We start from the raw sequence: 16,453 nt of genomic DNA on the forward strand, positions 1-16,453 counted from the left end.
GACCTCATCATTCTGTATCAAGTACATTAGAGAGGTAGACATTTTATCCTTGAACCTGGGCTCCATCTCTGGGAATAACACTTTGGCGCTGTTGAAGGGCTGCCTGTCCGTCGTTACCATGGTACCTGCCAGCTCTCTAAAAGCATAAGCACCCATGGGAACCCCTACATCAGTGAAGATATCACTCTACAGGTGCAAAGACAAAAACGGATCGCCTTGGCACAGGGCTGTGCAAGTTTTTTTCAAATATCACTTGTCCTATCAAGCAAATACATAAAAAATATACACTGAATCAACTTTTCACTTTTCACTTATTATTTTCTGTGTTGACCAATGCTTGATGCCATGACTGTGAAAAGTAACAAGTATATCGCTTGCCCGATCAGCACTTTTACTTGCCCAGGACTTGTCCAACCATGCAGTATGAGGTCTGCTACTTCACCTTTGTTACTTTTCTTGTAGGGCTATACCAAAATGAGCCCGGGGAGAGGCAGGAATGAGAAAAAAATGTTGCTAGGGGTCTCTGACCACTTCAAACGGAGACTTACAAAGTAAATTCAGCTGGAGTATTAGTAATACTGCAAACTTCCTCCTTATTCACTTTTTCAATAGAAAACAAGACAATGAAATGATAATATTAATACAATCCCTCTTCCTGTCATCCATAAGGCCTAGGAAAAAAAATGTTGTGTTTCCTGTTTCAGTCCTGAAAAAATTAGGGTCGGTAGGTAGGGATTATCTTTTTTTTTCTTGTATTTTTTTTTAGGCTGGCCAAAATTCTAGTGATACATATTTACAATACAGTTGAACAAAGTAAACTGAAATGTATGATGACACTTGTCTTTCAATGTCAAACTTTAATTTTGTGCATGATAGATACATTTATCCTTCATTAGATGGGACAAGCAGTGTTTTACTTCAATAGGAAGCAGGCCAAATAAAAATTCTAACTGGAAGCTATGTGACTCCACTGCCCACCCAAAAAAAAAGTCTAGGGTCGGCAGGTTTTTTTAGGGTAGGTAGGGAAACAGGAAACACAACATTTTTTTTCCTAGGCCTAAGGCCACACCAATTTAATTTCTTGGTTCACGGATTTTTTCATGAAAAATATGGAGCGAAGGGGCGAAATAAAAATAAAAATTGTAAAATGGTTGGGGTAAAGGTTACGGCTAATCCAAAACATAAAGAAAAAAAGTTTTCAGCTTGAAAAAAGTACAAAAACACTATTATTGTACAGTAACAGCACCTGTACCCACACTTTAAGGAGCTTATAATATAAAGGCCAATTTGCTACACCAGAAAGTTGGTGAATGGTTTCAGTAATGGTGAAAATTTGCTGAATGGTAATTTTTATTTTCATTTTTTTTCCCCAAAAATAGGAGCGAGCGAATCCGTGAACCAAGAAATTAAATTGGTGTGGCCTAAGAAACAATTTTCTCTAAGCACAATGACATATACCAGGAAGTGCAAAGGAAGTACACAATTACAAAACTTCCTGTTTTGTACCTTTCTAGGAACTTCTACCTAAAATCTCGATTTTGCAAAAGACAGGCTGCTAGTTCTAATAGCAAGGAGTGTAAATCACGTGAAAAAAAAGATCAATATTTGCTCCTTCTCAGAGCAGACAGTAAACACTGCAGTGGTCTGAACTCGGACTTTGTACCTGTTCACGCCGTAAAACGCTGATATTCACGTGTACCATTGCTGTTGTATGGGTGTTACCTTCATGAAGGCCGACCTTACACAACTGCACTCAGGTCAGCTTGAACTTTGTTATACACACATTGTACAAACTGGTTTTACTCGCGTGCAGAATAGCTGACAAGAAAAACAGGTTCAAGTGCACGCCGGCTTAAAACACATTTTGAATATTTATCTACAGCTAAAATATCATTTCAAGGTGTTACAAAGAATTGAAACTGTTTCCTGGTTTTCTGTATACAAACTATGAGCCTGATCTTTTCTTTGCAACTAAAAGCTAAGCAGTGACCTTTGAAAAAATGTCAGAAATACTAGTAGCTTTTAAACTGTATGCTCAGTATACCTTCCTCACCTAAGCTACAGTCTGTAAGCAAATCTTAAAAGAAATGTCAACGGTAAGGAAGGATCCAAAAGAAAAAAGTAATGCACACTGGGCTTTAAACCATTACATAAAAACTATTTTAGTTGACATTCTTTCTGATAAGGTCATACCAGTTTATTTTCTTTTTTCCTTTGCCAAGGAGGTTATGTTTTCAGAGAAGTTTTTGTGTGTGGGTGTCCTTGTTGCCAGCATAACTCTAGAAGGTGTTAATATGTTTTTGATATTTGTTCAAGTTGAATAATAGGCTCCCTAGCAGTTATCTACATTACTGCACCAGAATTTTCTATTTTGATATCAGCTATGTTACAGCTCAACTCAACAAGCAACAGCTTCAAGAACTGGAATTGATTCTGCTCAACCAAGATTTTTACCTGATGTCGTTTTACTCGAATACCGTACTAGGGATTGGTAAAATCTGGTCTATGTGAACAGACAACATTCTTAAGTCACTATATGAGTGAGTAGTATATCTGGTTCTTATTATAAGTCACCACCGTCCCCTTGTGACAAGTGGTCACATTGGCCCACTTGTCACATCGGCCAGCTGGTTCTTAAATAATGTGTAGGTGGATCACCTGCAGCTGGTTACTGGTAAAGGTTTGACCACACCGCTGAATCTAAAAAAGCAGTAAGGAAACTTGCTACCTATGAGTGACTATGTGCCATTAGGCTTTACGGTCCCCTAGGGAGACCCTAACCTTTACCTTTGATTACTCAACAGAAACAGGCACGCACGTCACATTTCATGTCTGCCGGCACCATTCAGATGTTGATAACAGGATAAATAACAGTTAAGTGACGGCTTTGGCATGGCCGTGCTGAACCCACGTGGCAAATCTGGTGCGCCACTCAGGCTATGCACCCGTGGGCGACTTGGGTCAAGACAGAGCTAAATTTAGCTTTTAATTTACCCACACAAATCTGATTTGTCAGAACATTGGAGCCCTTATTCATTTTAGACCACATCAGAAAGCACATCTATCTCCTTTCATCTCCTTTCAATTTTCATACTCACTTGCACGAGCTAATATGAAATTCTATCTCCATATTTCTTGTCATAAATTTTTCTGCCAGGACTCAAATTAACATGTTTCAGTTTCAATCAGTTTCTGAGATACCTATCGTTAAGAATCAACGTCTGAAAATGCGGAAAATCTCACTTTGATGTAAAATTATTGTGTAATGATGATTCTAAAAACTCCCTACATGCTAGAGTCTCGATATATATAATAGTAGTACTAAACACAAAATTTTATGTGTGTTTTTGTTTGTTTGTTTGGTTCATATAATTTCATCCATATGGCAAGCTGTAGCACCTGATCTCCAGGGTCTACAGGCTAGTTCTTCGACTCCAGTGCCAAGATGCACCAGCGAAGAAATTTTACCTGATACAGTCAGGTCGCGTTCGCCTTATGTAAGACACACACAGCTAAACATTTCTACAAATCTTTGTACTTTGTCCAGCGCATATTTGGTTGGGTCAGCCTACACTAGAATCCAGGAGGGTAAACACATGAAACACTAGGGCAACATAACACAGTGGGACTGCCTTCTCCCCGCTTAATATTCAATCAAAATCAAATAATCATGAGGCAGTCACATAGAAGGCACACTTTTAGGTAAAAATATGTACCCAAACTGGACATTATTCCTAAAAAGAAACAACGAACACCCCTACAAGTGGTCCAGTCCAAACTGGCACCTTATATAAGCCAGATTTTCTAGGTCAGCCTGACCCTTAGTCGACAACAAGTATATGCAAATTAGGAAGACCTGCTCAACATGTTGCTGAACAAAAGAAGGAAAAAAACATCCCTTTTTGATTACTATTGACCCTGAGAAAATCTTCAGAACATACAGAAAGATGTTGCATAGTGTACAAAAGGATAAGTCAGGGGAAATGTGTTGTTAGAGATTTTCTATGGTATGAACCATAATTATGGACAAGTATTTTGCATACAGCAGGTCAACACGACCTATTTTCCAATAACCCATGGCCCAACACCTGCCCTTTTTGGGTAAACAACATCAGGTGATTGCTGGCAAGAATGCTCTCAATTAGATATCGTAATTAGATATGCTCACAAAGAATCCAAACAAATATAATTTCTAGGTAGATGTTTTCCAGAATTCATGGGCAATGTCCATGTATACATACTTAGGGCTATACACTAAGCTTGTCCTGGCACCAAAAAATGAGACAAACTAAATAGCATACTGAGATAAGAAGCTTTAGGTAACGTGAAAAGAAGTGTTACTTGCAGTGCAAAACACACATTCAAAACGTAACCCTAAATAGCTCACTTCCTTCTGAACAAGAAAAACAAAATTGTGAACCAGAGCCACATGCGGAAAAGAAGAGATTGTGTGCTGCCGATAATTTCTTTTGTCTCGATCTGCAACTGCAAGCGATTAAAATCTTCACCTTCTAACTTCCTTGCCTGGGGAATATATACATGAAATCTCCAAGACTTAGCCCACACAGCAATAGATAAGGTTGTTGATCCCTTCCTGAGTATCAAGACTTCCACTTGGCAGCACTTGAATATGCCTGGGATGTTCACATATCACGTAGGCACAGGCTGAAGCAAAAGCCGACCCTTCAACTAACAGCAGCTCAGCAAGAATGAATTTTTTAGTTAGTAATTTTACTGTAATTCACTGACCATCTCATGAATATCTAGTACTGTTGCATTTCAATATTCCCCGCATGTTCACATATCACATACTCACAGGTGAAGGAAAGCCGATCATTTGACTAACAGCAAGAATGAATTTCTAATGCCATTCACAGACTTTCTTATGAATATCAGAACTGGCACTTTCCTGTATCACCTACGCACAGGATCGAGCAAAAGCCAATCTAACAACTGCTCAGCAAGAATGAATTTCTACTGCCATTCACACACTTTCTCATGGCTGGCACTCACATATAATGTATGTACGCGCTGAAGAAAAGCGGTCCTTTGGCAACAGCTCAAGAAGGAGAATGATTTTCACTGCCATTCATAGACTTCACTCCTACAAAACGTGTAGGAGGTAACAATGAAACAACTTTACAAGTGTCTGTAAGATAAGATTTAAAAAATAGCTTTTGTCCCCCATACAATGCATACAATTTCAAAATTAGCTTCTCATACATTGTGCCATTTCAATTTAGTAACTTTGGGCACAGCCAACTGGACTTACGTAGGCGGTCTTCAATGTTCTCCTCTTTATCCACACCTGATCAATCCAAGGAAGTAAAACAAAACCACTACCTGCGTCAAAGCCGGCCTCTAGCGACAAGTACAATCCCCTCCAAAAAATGACTTGAAGCACTTAGGCACCTAAAAGATAAATCATCCTAAGGCCTTTGAAAAAAAAAAGATACAAACTGCAGGTGGCCATGCATGTGCAAGGTCATTAAGAAGTCGATATCGATAACCCCAGGAAAAGCCTTGCTTGCTAAGAATAGACTGATCAGCGGTTTGTTTCTGCAGCGCACTATGCCTCTGGAATGCAAACTCACTCATTTAGGCAGAGGACCTGGGTACTGGGCTAAAAACTAATTTTCAGGAAACCTAAAATTTTAGGTGCACTGAAAAACCCTGGGGTGCACAGGATAAAATACATTAGAACACCAATTATACACCTCAAGTCTCTTTCTTCACAGACTACAGAAAACATTACAATTGCCCACCACAATACCTGCTTGAAAAATACAGATGGCTCAGATTCAAACCTGGACCAAGAATTGCAAAACATAATTAAAACCGATGTCAATTAGAGATCTAACTCCATGAGAAGGAATGTGGCAAAGGAAAATCCTTTTGATTCTAATTTAACATAACTACATTCGCTGATGACCGTTTTCAATGATTATACATGACGCACATGACGCACGCGCCACCGGAAAGACACTTGTGAAAACCAGAGATCATTCTGGATAGTGACGCCTCACTAAGATAAAATAGCCTTCACATGATGAAGAATAAGTGGGAAGCATCCAAAATGATTTCCTTAAATTTCCAAACCTGAATTTTATGACCTCATAAAAGTCATATTCATAATAACCATGACATTAACACACAAGCTTTTATCTGAGTACCATGGGATAAACAACAGCTTTGAAATGCATTTATGGCTAAACGTGTTATTGACAGGAAGCACAGGGATACCTTTTCACTAGATATCCAAACAAATTCTAATTTTTGCATCTTGGATATGGGATCACAATCAGAGTTTTGGGTGGACAAAATCATTCATGAATGATAAAGTGTTATTCACAATTTATCCAATGAACATTCCGACCGATGTGCCCATAAATGTTCTTAACAGAATCATCCTTTTAGTAGTGACAAAAAATTCTTATCTTGCTAATACAGTGACAAAGAATTTCTTATCGACATGAACATCCTGACAATAGTCGAAAATTGACATTCAGTGTCCACCTCAAAATATATCTTTCGAAATTTGAGGCAGCCGCCTTCAACTAACTGAAGATTATAGTCGCAAGAAATAAGCACATTTCGTCACATTACGTCAAGGCGGTCCGCAGTAAACACATTTTACAGCAAAACTGGCAAAATGAAATTTTTACCGGCAGACAAAGGGAAAATCCGGCTGACATACGGCGTAAAATTATTTTTTGGACAACAGTTTCGGGCCATTCATGGCCGCATGTTCCGCCATGCTTGTTCTAGTTCTACTGGTGACCCAAATAAACTGCGCCACCACTGCATCAAACAAACTGAATTTTACTAGTTCATCGGAGCGAAAATTAACCACAAAATCGGCGTAAGATTAGCAGAAGAGTCTTACCTCCATCTGTTGACTCCAACATTTGAGCTGCCAGCGAACCAAGGGTCCAAAACATACACACATCTCCACACGTCTCCAGGCTGGAGCATTTGAAGCGCATCTCTCAAGCTCGGGTTGTCGTGAAGCCGAAGCCCCTTCCGAAACCAGTGGATCGTTGACTTCATATTAACACAGTTTTTACCACAGTTTTTCACAGATTATGTCACAGATCGGTTGCACATCCTCTGTGAAGTGTCCTTGGTGGTAAAATCCTGCAAAAAGAGAGAGAAAACACGGTTCTAGTCGGTGTGAAGGTCGAGGTTTAACTGCGCGATTCCCACTTTCTTCCCCGACGCACGATCTCTGTGACCACGTAACAGCTCACAGGCGCGGCGGCCCTCCCGCGCGCTGATTGGTCGGCGCTATAAATTATTCACCAAACTTATTGCTGATTGGTCACATATTTAATGAGTAAAAAGGTCACGTTTTCGTGGCAAGGAACTGGTCCCGATGTTTATGTCATGTCTGTTGTTCTGGTTTGTGCGGTTTGACTGACCTAGCCTTCTCCGTTGTCAGGCAGAAATGCTAGCAGAAACTGGCCAAAATAATATGAATAACTTGCCAAAGGACGTAGTCTGTAGCGAATAACACCGTATGTTTGTCCGCTGCTATTTGGACACAAAAGGACCCATGACGACATTGAAGAACGTTATGGAAGCAAACACCTGATTTTGCAACGTTAACATTAATTTTGGATCGTTTATCTAATTGTCAATGGTCTTTTTTCTCTACTTGTCAGGGTGAAATTGTTTGCTTTTTGTAGGCGTTCAATCCGAGTGCTTGAACATTATTTGTCTGACAAGCATCCTCCTAAAGACTCGTGCGCTGGTAACTGGCATGTCGCAAACTTTTAACGTTAACGTTACTTTTCATGTATGACAGTGATTCTTGTTACGTTATTTGGATTCCTGTTTAATACGACCAGCCTTGCCACCGTTTTATTGCAGTGCATGCAGAGATGCCAAGAGATAATTAGATAGAAAGTAACCTTTCATTGTAAAGTCTAATTGGAGATCGCAATAAACAAATAAACTGACGGATTGCGTCAGAAAAGTGAAATTCTGGCAATAACACAAATATGTCGAAAAGTAAATGTGATACAAATAAAGATTTCTTACATCTAAAATACTTAATTTTTTTGCGCCAAAATCCTACATAAAGCAATCAAATTGGGACACGTGCAAGAAAAACAGGACAGCCGGGTGAAAATTTTACAACCGTCCTTCCCAATATCTGCTTGAAGACTAGCATCAGACCTCCATGACGTCCCCACGGCACATCAATGTCAATATCACTTGACTCGACTTGTCAAGTGTGCACGTTTTTTGGGCGGATGGGAGAGTGGGCCTAGGTGGGAGAGTGGACTAGTGTTTCTGTATTTAGCGGATATTGAGGAGGAAGTTAGCCTCTTTCGCAGACTTTCTCTTTCGCAGATTTTCGGAGCGGCTTGATGAAAAAAAAAACTTCGCTATAAAAGATAAAAATAAAAGAAAATAGTTATGATGCTACATCCTGTGTGCTATAAAAATAGCCAGAAAGAAAGGCAGGCAGGATGTGAGAAGAATAAAGAAATGATTTGATCGGTTCCGCACTCATGTTCATCAATACAATGTATTCCTATCTGGAGTTGAGCGTATGGGTCTCCCTTCCAGAATCTGTTCATGATACAAGCTCAGAGAGACGACGGGAATACCTGACTATATTATGATTTTTTCTTATTCACATTTATCTAACGAGGCCTAGGATGGGACAAAAGCTTCAATTGCTTATCTTCTCCTCGAACAAATATGCAAAAACACACAATAAGAATAAGAACGAAATAACAAAATGTTACAATAATTGTATGATGATTTCTTTTCCGAAGTCCTTTTTTTTGTGAATCTTATAACCCAACCGCATGTTTAACACATATGTAAGCTATGTACATGCCGAATATTGTGAAATACGTTCGTTCTTTAGTTAGCCTCTATCTCAGTGGCGGTCGTTGGTCGCTATTCTCCAAGCAGAGGCCGCCCTCTCCTCTGCCTCGGAACGGAACGGATTAAGTCACACAGCGAGCGGTAAAAATCCCGGCCACTACTACTGGTCTCCTCATAAGTCGTGACCCAACCTGTGCTTGGAGAATATTTTCCCGCCCCGTGAAGCCCAGGTAAAGCCTGCGTTTCCAGGCCCCAACAGTGACGTAGCGACGGGCTGTACTGAGAGCCTTGCCGTGACGCACGAGAGAGTACTTCACACCAGTCCCTTTGACTGTGAAATTGCAGGTCTTTAAGTTTTTATTCTCATGATCATCATATGCATACAACCAGATCACGTAGTGCACACAAACAAGCACTTTGCAGTCAAAATACATTGTGCCGGTAAGCGCTGGCGCAAAAACATATGACGCAGGCTTGTGTGAAATTACAGCTGTCGAATCAACTTCAACATAGTTTCTTCATGCGCTGCGTTTTGTTTCATTTATTTTTGTCTCGGTCACGAGGAAAGTTCCAGAATCCGGTACCTTTCATATATAGATATAACGTTAACATACGAACTCACACGACTCATCGCTGACTTGTGCACCACTAAATAGCACACAGTAGACAATTGATGTAAATAAAGATTACACAGGTAGTTCGCGGGGATTTAATTTCGCTTAGCGGGAAAATAGGACAGTCCCGCCGGTGGTTTAAGTTCGCGGTGGTGACACTTTAGTCACATACTGCAATGGAAAAATGTTCGCGGTGGTTTTAAGTTCGCGGTAAGACTGCCTCGCGAAAACCGCGAATATAAAACCGCCGCCAACATCTACAGTGCGATTCATACCCGCGGGGATGCGGTGCACAGCCAAGCCGACAATCTACTGTAATCTCTTTTTAAATTACGCCCCCGGCACGGTTTCATGAGCCAAATGAAAGATATTTTTAAAAAGCTCACGGCGAAGTGACCTTAATTAAGACTGACTTGTAAATGAACCTACGTCAGCAACGCCTTGAAAAATTTCTGATCAATCTAGATAAACGCGTACATGAAACGTAGGGGGTTGGCACTTCCGCGGGGCAGAGATCTTATATAAGATTTGGGAAGGTGACTGTCCTAAAAATGAACCTATGTCAGCAACGTCTTTGAGAAATATAGATTAAAAGATTTTCAAATCTTGGAATGTATTCACCATGGGTCGTGTAAGAGTGTTTGGCCCAGAAGCTAGAGGTCCTGAGTTCAAAACCTGTCATGCTACCTATCTTGTACTCTTGGGAAATGCACTTGACTTAACACGACTTTCGCCACCCGGACCAAGTGTAAAAATGGGTACATGTCTTCGGCTTGGGAGTTAAAATTTGACGGGACGAGAGGGATGGGTTCCACCTTCCAATATCTTGCCCTAGACATGGTGGATAAAAACCGACTACAGCCCTTTTGGCTGCGGGACTACCTGTACCTTCACCGATCAATACTCGTTAGAGCTAATGGCGACAACCTGTAGGCGGACATTGAATGACTATGAAGTAGCTGTTGACAACGATGGAGTTCTCAAAAATCGGCAGTCCTCGCACGGACCATTAGAACAGCGGGTAGAGAAGGACTTTCAGCGGATCTTGAGGATCAGTCAAGTTCGTGCAAAAGCCTCTGTAGTGGATGGGGAGAGCCCGTAACAATGGTAGTGAGCGTTCGACAGGTTCTCCTTATATGGCCATAATAATGCAAGTCGTGATTCTTTATCTTTATTTTGTATGCCTTCCCGGAAGGGGGACATGTTGTTTCTGTGCTATTTTATTCATTTCTACTCTCTTGTTTCTGTGCTATTTTATTCATTTCTACTCTCCATGCAACGGTTTGTGGGGAAGATTCTGCCCTTTCACCTACTGTTGCGGAGTGCGGACAGAAAACGAGAAATATGATAAAAACTGAAGATAACAATCTTCCCCACCAATTTCTGCTCGGAGAGCATCCTTCTTCGCCTTCTTCTTCCGTTCCAAACCTTAAGACCTAGCTGTCTCATGCCTACTGGTAAATCAGAAGACACTCCGTGGTGTTAGATTACACGGTGTGGCGAGTGGCAGGACAGGGGCCGGTTATCATATATATATATATATGAATGTCATGTTTGAATTATGAATCATGTTTGAGTAAGAATAGACAGAGCGGTAGCTTGTTAGTAGACCATGTGAAGGTAAACGTTATGGACTTGGACACACGGTGCCCCGACCTACATTTTCCAGTGTATAACTAGTTCTGTCCAGATCTAGAGATTCGTGATTGTGACGTAGACTAGACAACGTGATTGTGAAGATGACATGTGAAGATGCTAAGTGAGCGCCGATGACGTCACCATCGCTCCGTTTCCCCGGGCTACCGTGGCGAGGATGAAGGAGTTGCCTAGCGACGTCATTTTTGGTTGACAGTTGTATTATCATGTAGACATCTATTCTACTACTGAGCATCTCAAAAGCTGCAGCTGTGGCTCGTTATTTGCGCATAGATTTTAGTATCAGTACCAAACCCACAGAGGCAATCCGTATCAAGTGGCAAAGATGCACCCTGCTTTACTTGTACATGAAGTTAGCTATGGAATGGTGCTTGAAAATCACGTTGAAAATGTAAAACAATTTACTTCGGGGTAACTTGCTGTGATTGAAAGGAAGACTTAGCATGGCTATTAAGGTAAATCGCTGAAGATACTTGAGATAGACGCAGATGCTTATTCAATAAGAACCATGCGTGTCGGCGTGAAAGCAATTTGCGGTGATGTTGAATGTAAGAATAAAATCTATGTACCAATTCCCCAAAAGACGACAAGCATTGGAACAGAACGAACAGAAAGCCACTTTTCTCTTGAAATCGCAGAACCCACAAATTCTAGAAAATGTGGGGCTTTTCATCTCCCTCTGCTTCCAAAAAAGAAGTCAAACCCAACCGTTTAGAAATAGCCAACACTAGTATTAGAGTAGAATATTGTTTATGACTGTCCATTGTCAATATGTTTATACCATGTACTTGCAATAAGCCTTCGGGCACGAACTTGCAAATAAACTTCATTATATCTAATGACATCCTGGAGAAGAACCATGAGGGTCTTAAAAGTCCGGTAGCTGCTCAGAACCACAGTGAAACTTCCTTTCCGGAACTAGTGATGCTGCACGTAAGTGGCCACATCCTGTCGCATATTGCAGGCGGTTTACTCAGGATGTAGTTTTCCTGGGATCAAAGAAATGTTGCATTGCCATATTGGCAACTACAAAGTGCTCAATCTGCCGGCTGGCGCTCCTTCAAGTCTGCGAAGGAAGCTAAGCCATTTTGCACTGTTCTGCGAAATAATAGGCGAACATTTCCAACCGGGGCCCGGGGAGTTTTTCCGGGAAGGAAAAATGAAATAGTACACCAAGAAATATGCACAAATATACCCATAATCAAATTCTACGTTTGGGATGTTTCTATCATATTTTTGTTCCTGCAGACGGTGCACATGCGACATGGCGACAGTTTGGAAATATGACTCTGGCTTATACGTTAACACAGAATCACAAAAAAAATTAAAGTATATAAATAAACTAACGCTAGGATGCCTGCTAGTGTTAGTGGTCATAAAGACATTTGTAACCCTGAGCCATTCCCACATTCAGTTGTAATTCTGGATCAACTCACGCCAGTCTCACCTATGATCAGCTTCTACAAATGAAATTCTCATATGATATCTTCAATAGATGATCCATTGTGCGGTTGCTGAACTCCCGCGGTGATCATTAGTTCATTTACAAATGAAATTTCACATATGATATCTTCCAAGTGACATGATCCAATACGGGCGGGGTTACTGAACTCCCGCTGTGACACACACCGATCCTTCATCTCTTCTTGAAATCACGAAGGCGTACGTCCTGACACGTCATCTTGTAGAAAGTGGAGCTCATCATCAGCACATATTAGGTAGCAAGCAGAAATGTGCGTAATCATCGGGAAAACTAGCCTCCATAGCAGGCTCTCTATGGAGGCTAGGGAAAACGGGCTCAAAGGGGACCCTCTTTCGTGACGATTTTATGTTCGCGTTTTTACGGTGACCGATTCTATTCTCCACTTATTGTGTGTTTTAGTCGTTTTTATCGGGGTCTCTATTTTGTACCGTTTTCTATATGTTTTCCAGTCAAATGAAGACATAAAGAAAATAGTACAAAATAGAAAACCCGATGAAAACGACCAAAAACACGCCTAAAAACAACCGGAGCCGAATCTCTGCTTGGATAGCATACATTTACCCTTTTGGATAAAACCTTGCCTGGCAGTTTCAACCGCGAACATTCCGTTTTTTTCTTGATGCGAAGTCAAATTTCCGCGATCAGTACCTACGATCCCTGGCGCGCAAAAATTGCAACAAAAAAATCACACAAGCAACGGGACAAACAAACTGCATAAAACAAACAAAACAGCAATTGATTAAGCAGAGATTAGATGGGAAGATCGTCACCATCAAAAGATAGCAATTAACTAGTCTCTACCAGACTCCCACCTGGCCGAATAGTGATAGGGAGGCTTTGGCCAAGTTAGGACTAAAAGCCTAGTAGGAGTTAATTGGTCACGGAGTGAACGAGCTGGATAGACTGCAAAAGACTGACTGAGATCACGTGGCAACTAATTTGTCACTAATTGGCCAAATTCTTCTCTTTTGCCATCCAGCGGACACGTCTGGTTGGAGACTAGTAATTAACCTTCTTTTGACTCACCGGCTTCATTGTTACCGCCAAGGTGAACTCTCAAATAAAGACCTAAATATTAAGGAGTACCCATCTATGGCGTTCTATGGCTTAAAAACACGTAACACGATCTCTCGCTCAAAGAAAATTATAAAAGGTAGCATGATAGTGTGAATACATATTTATATTAGACGTGCGTTATCATTTTCTCTCGTTTTCCAAGAAATCCACCGACGAAGAAGAGCGGGGTTAAAACACAGGGAAAACTTATCTGTTTTCTTCTAGCTGTAGTAAATATAACATATTTGGAAAACGCAATGGCGAGAATTGACCTGATTTTATTTGCTGAGAATTTGCTAGAGGCCACCCGCCCACACAGGGTTGACGCGATAGATCTAGAGAGATAGATCTAGTCAACCCTGTGGGAGGGTAAAAGGTACGAGTGGTGGAAGAGAAGGTCAAATTTGCCAAAGGAATCAGCGAGCCGTTTTCTGGCCAACTGAGCAAATCATGAACGCATCCCCCGAGGATTATCAAAACGTCTGGTGTCCGGGGTCACTCTGCCCTTTTGGAGTCACGCTAGCCTAGAAACAACCCAATCCAATAACGTTAAATGGCGAGAGAAAAACTTGTGAACAAAAAATCAAAACGCCCACAACTAATTCTTTATCAGTCATACGTGACGTCGAATGACATTCGGTCGGATGACATTCGGTCACTCTTTGATTGTTCAATTTGTCTGGCGTTCAAACAATGGACGTGATGTAACACTCACTGTGGATGTGATGTAATGTATTTGCTTTATATGTAACGTAACGTTATGTGTGTGTGCGTGCGTGCGTGTTGTGTGTGTATGTGTCTATGTCTGTGCGTGCGCGCGTGTATGTGTGTTTGTTTGTTTGTTTGTTTGTTGAAAACTGTAACAAGTTGTAGCCTTCTTTGGCTCTACGACTCGATTATACGGAGGCGTGGCCCACAAGAACTTTTACCGATAAATTAGTCACATTTTCTTGTCTGTTTTTTTTTTTCTTCTTCTTTTTAAATATCAAATATACAACACTGAGTTGATGTTTTTTTCTTTAAATTCAGCACCGAGGAAAATCTAGACTAGACAGTGTGGAGATTGAAGCATGTCAGACGAGTCCGTGACCAAATATGGGTCTCAATAACAACATACATGGCATTCGCACACATTCTATTCGTCCGTGCGACGCAGGTAACCCAACCTAGCGACAAAGATACGTGACATTCGACGCTCTACGCTTGCAGTTGCACGATGGCAAAGAAAACAGTTTAACTAGAGGATTGTTCTGGAAGATTTCGTGCGCTTGCGACAGGTTGATTGCACCCTCCCTCCCCACAGGAAGTTGCGAAATCATGGCGGGAAAACACCTTTTCTTTATGCTCAGACTCTAGTCCTCTGCCGGGCGGTCGGTTTGCCTTGGCAAGAAGCTTACACACAACACTGACATGGGCTTTCAAGCTTGTCAGACATATTCAGATACTGATATGGCCGATGGAACCCCTCAGACGATGCAAAAGACTGCTGGAATTTGAAACCACGGACAGTGCTAGTTCTTCAACATTGTATAAAACAAACATCGCGATTCAGGTACATAACGTATATGGGATGCTGGTCGACGGTCTCGATAAGCATAATGGAAAAGCTTATCAAGCGATGGTCGCTTTCTGTCGCGAAAATCAGCTAACAGCGAAGTTGAAGCTGGAACAGTGTTGAATACACGGCCTAGTGCGACAGCGTTGTGTTGGGTATGTTGGGCTCTAGCTCTAACATGTCGGGGTACACGTGAATGTACAATGACCTCTTTGCATAAGTTTCATAAATTATGTTCATGAGACGCACGCAGAAGGGAGATAGCCATGCTGAAGACGCCCACAGCATTGCTAAGACGCACTGCTCTGTACTTAGACAGATGTAGTGAATAAGATACGATACATACAGAATTAAGATATATAATCTAAAGCAAAGATGACAGGTTAAATCTTTAGGGAGGATCAATTTAAGGTAAGAAAAAACACACACCCCTTTTGAAACGCAAAGTGGTATGTTCCTTTATATAACATACTATTACATTATATTAGTTACCGCCTGCCGGTGGGTAGAACCGGTGAGATGTGTTGTTGCGGGTTAGAGCATCGTGCACGTCACATGGTCATAAGACTCATATGTAAGCTGGGCATCAGGTGTTCCACAGGGACGCTGAAGCTTCGTCCGACTTCCTTTTGAAGAACAGATGACATTTCGCAATACCGAAGATAGACAAAGGTATAAACATAACTTGCGTCGATGAAGGTTTAACTTTAATAGACATCCAGGTAACGTTAATAAGATACGCCAAAAAAGCAGTTACTCAAGCAACTAGATATGTTTTTTGGAAACGGTCAGACGTTTCAAACAACATCGGCGTAACTGGCGAAAAATAACGTCTGACCGTTTCCAAAATCTTATCCAGTTGCTTGAGTGGCTGCCTTTTCAATAAGATTCGGACTTTCTGGAAAATTCGCGATCTTGGCTCGGACATAACTTTAATGATTTGTTTGTGTTTTGTAAGCCAGACAAAACACGTGCATTTGGTGAACCCTTCGGACCTGACCTATCATGATAGACGGTATCTAGGTTAAATACACAGGGCACATGTTGGTTGGCACGTAACCCCTGTAAATCGTGTATCCTCACGTGTTGAGATGGGATCTGGTTAAAAACATTCTCCTACGCAGCGCAGAGGGACCACAGTCGTGTCGAAACTCCTTGTGGTCCCAATAGGCTAGCCTCTACCAGGCTTTCGTGGGTTTTGATGGTTCTAAATTGTCGAAAATTTGGACAAATAGAGTCAATAGT

The 16,453-nt window shown here is 41.2% G+C and overlaps 1 protein-coding gene across 5 annotated transcripts in view; it reads right to left on the reverse strand.

Annotated features, from left to right (window-relative positions):
• The window catches only part of LOC118406628 (cryptochrome-1-like), a 61,485-nt gene that overhangs the window by 25,009 nt on the left and 20,023 nt on the right, over positions 1 to 16,453 (reverse strand). For 2 of the 5 annotated variants that reach the window (XM_035806805.1, XM_035806802.1), the window contains exon 1: positions 6,887 to 7,251. In XM_035806805.1, coding sequence (XP_035662698.1) covers positions 6,887 to 7,050 — 164 coding nt within the window. In that variant the 5' untranslated portion in view covers positions 7,051 to 7,251. Of the gene's footprint in view, positions 1 to 6,886; positions 7,252 to 16,453 lie in introns of those variants that run through there. The other 3 variants (XM_035806806.1, XM_035806804.1, XM_035806803.1) reach the window with 2 other exon arrangements.

This window comes from Branchiostoma floridae, chromosome 19 (assembly GCF_000003815.2).
Source record: "Branchiostoma floridae strain S238N-H82 chromosome 19, Bfl_VNyyK, whole genome shotgun sequence".
Lineage (NCBI taxonomy): Eukaryota > Metazoa > Chordata > Leptocardii > Amphioxiformes > Branchiostomatidae > Branchiostoma > Branchiostoma floridae.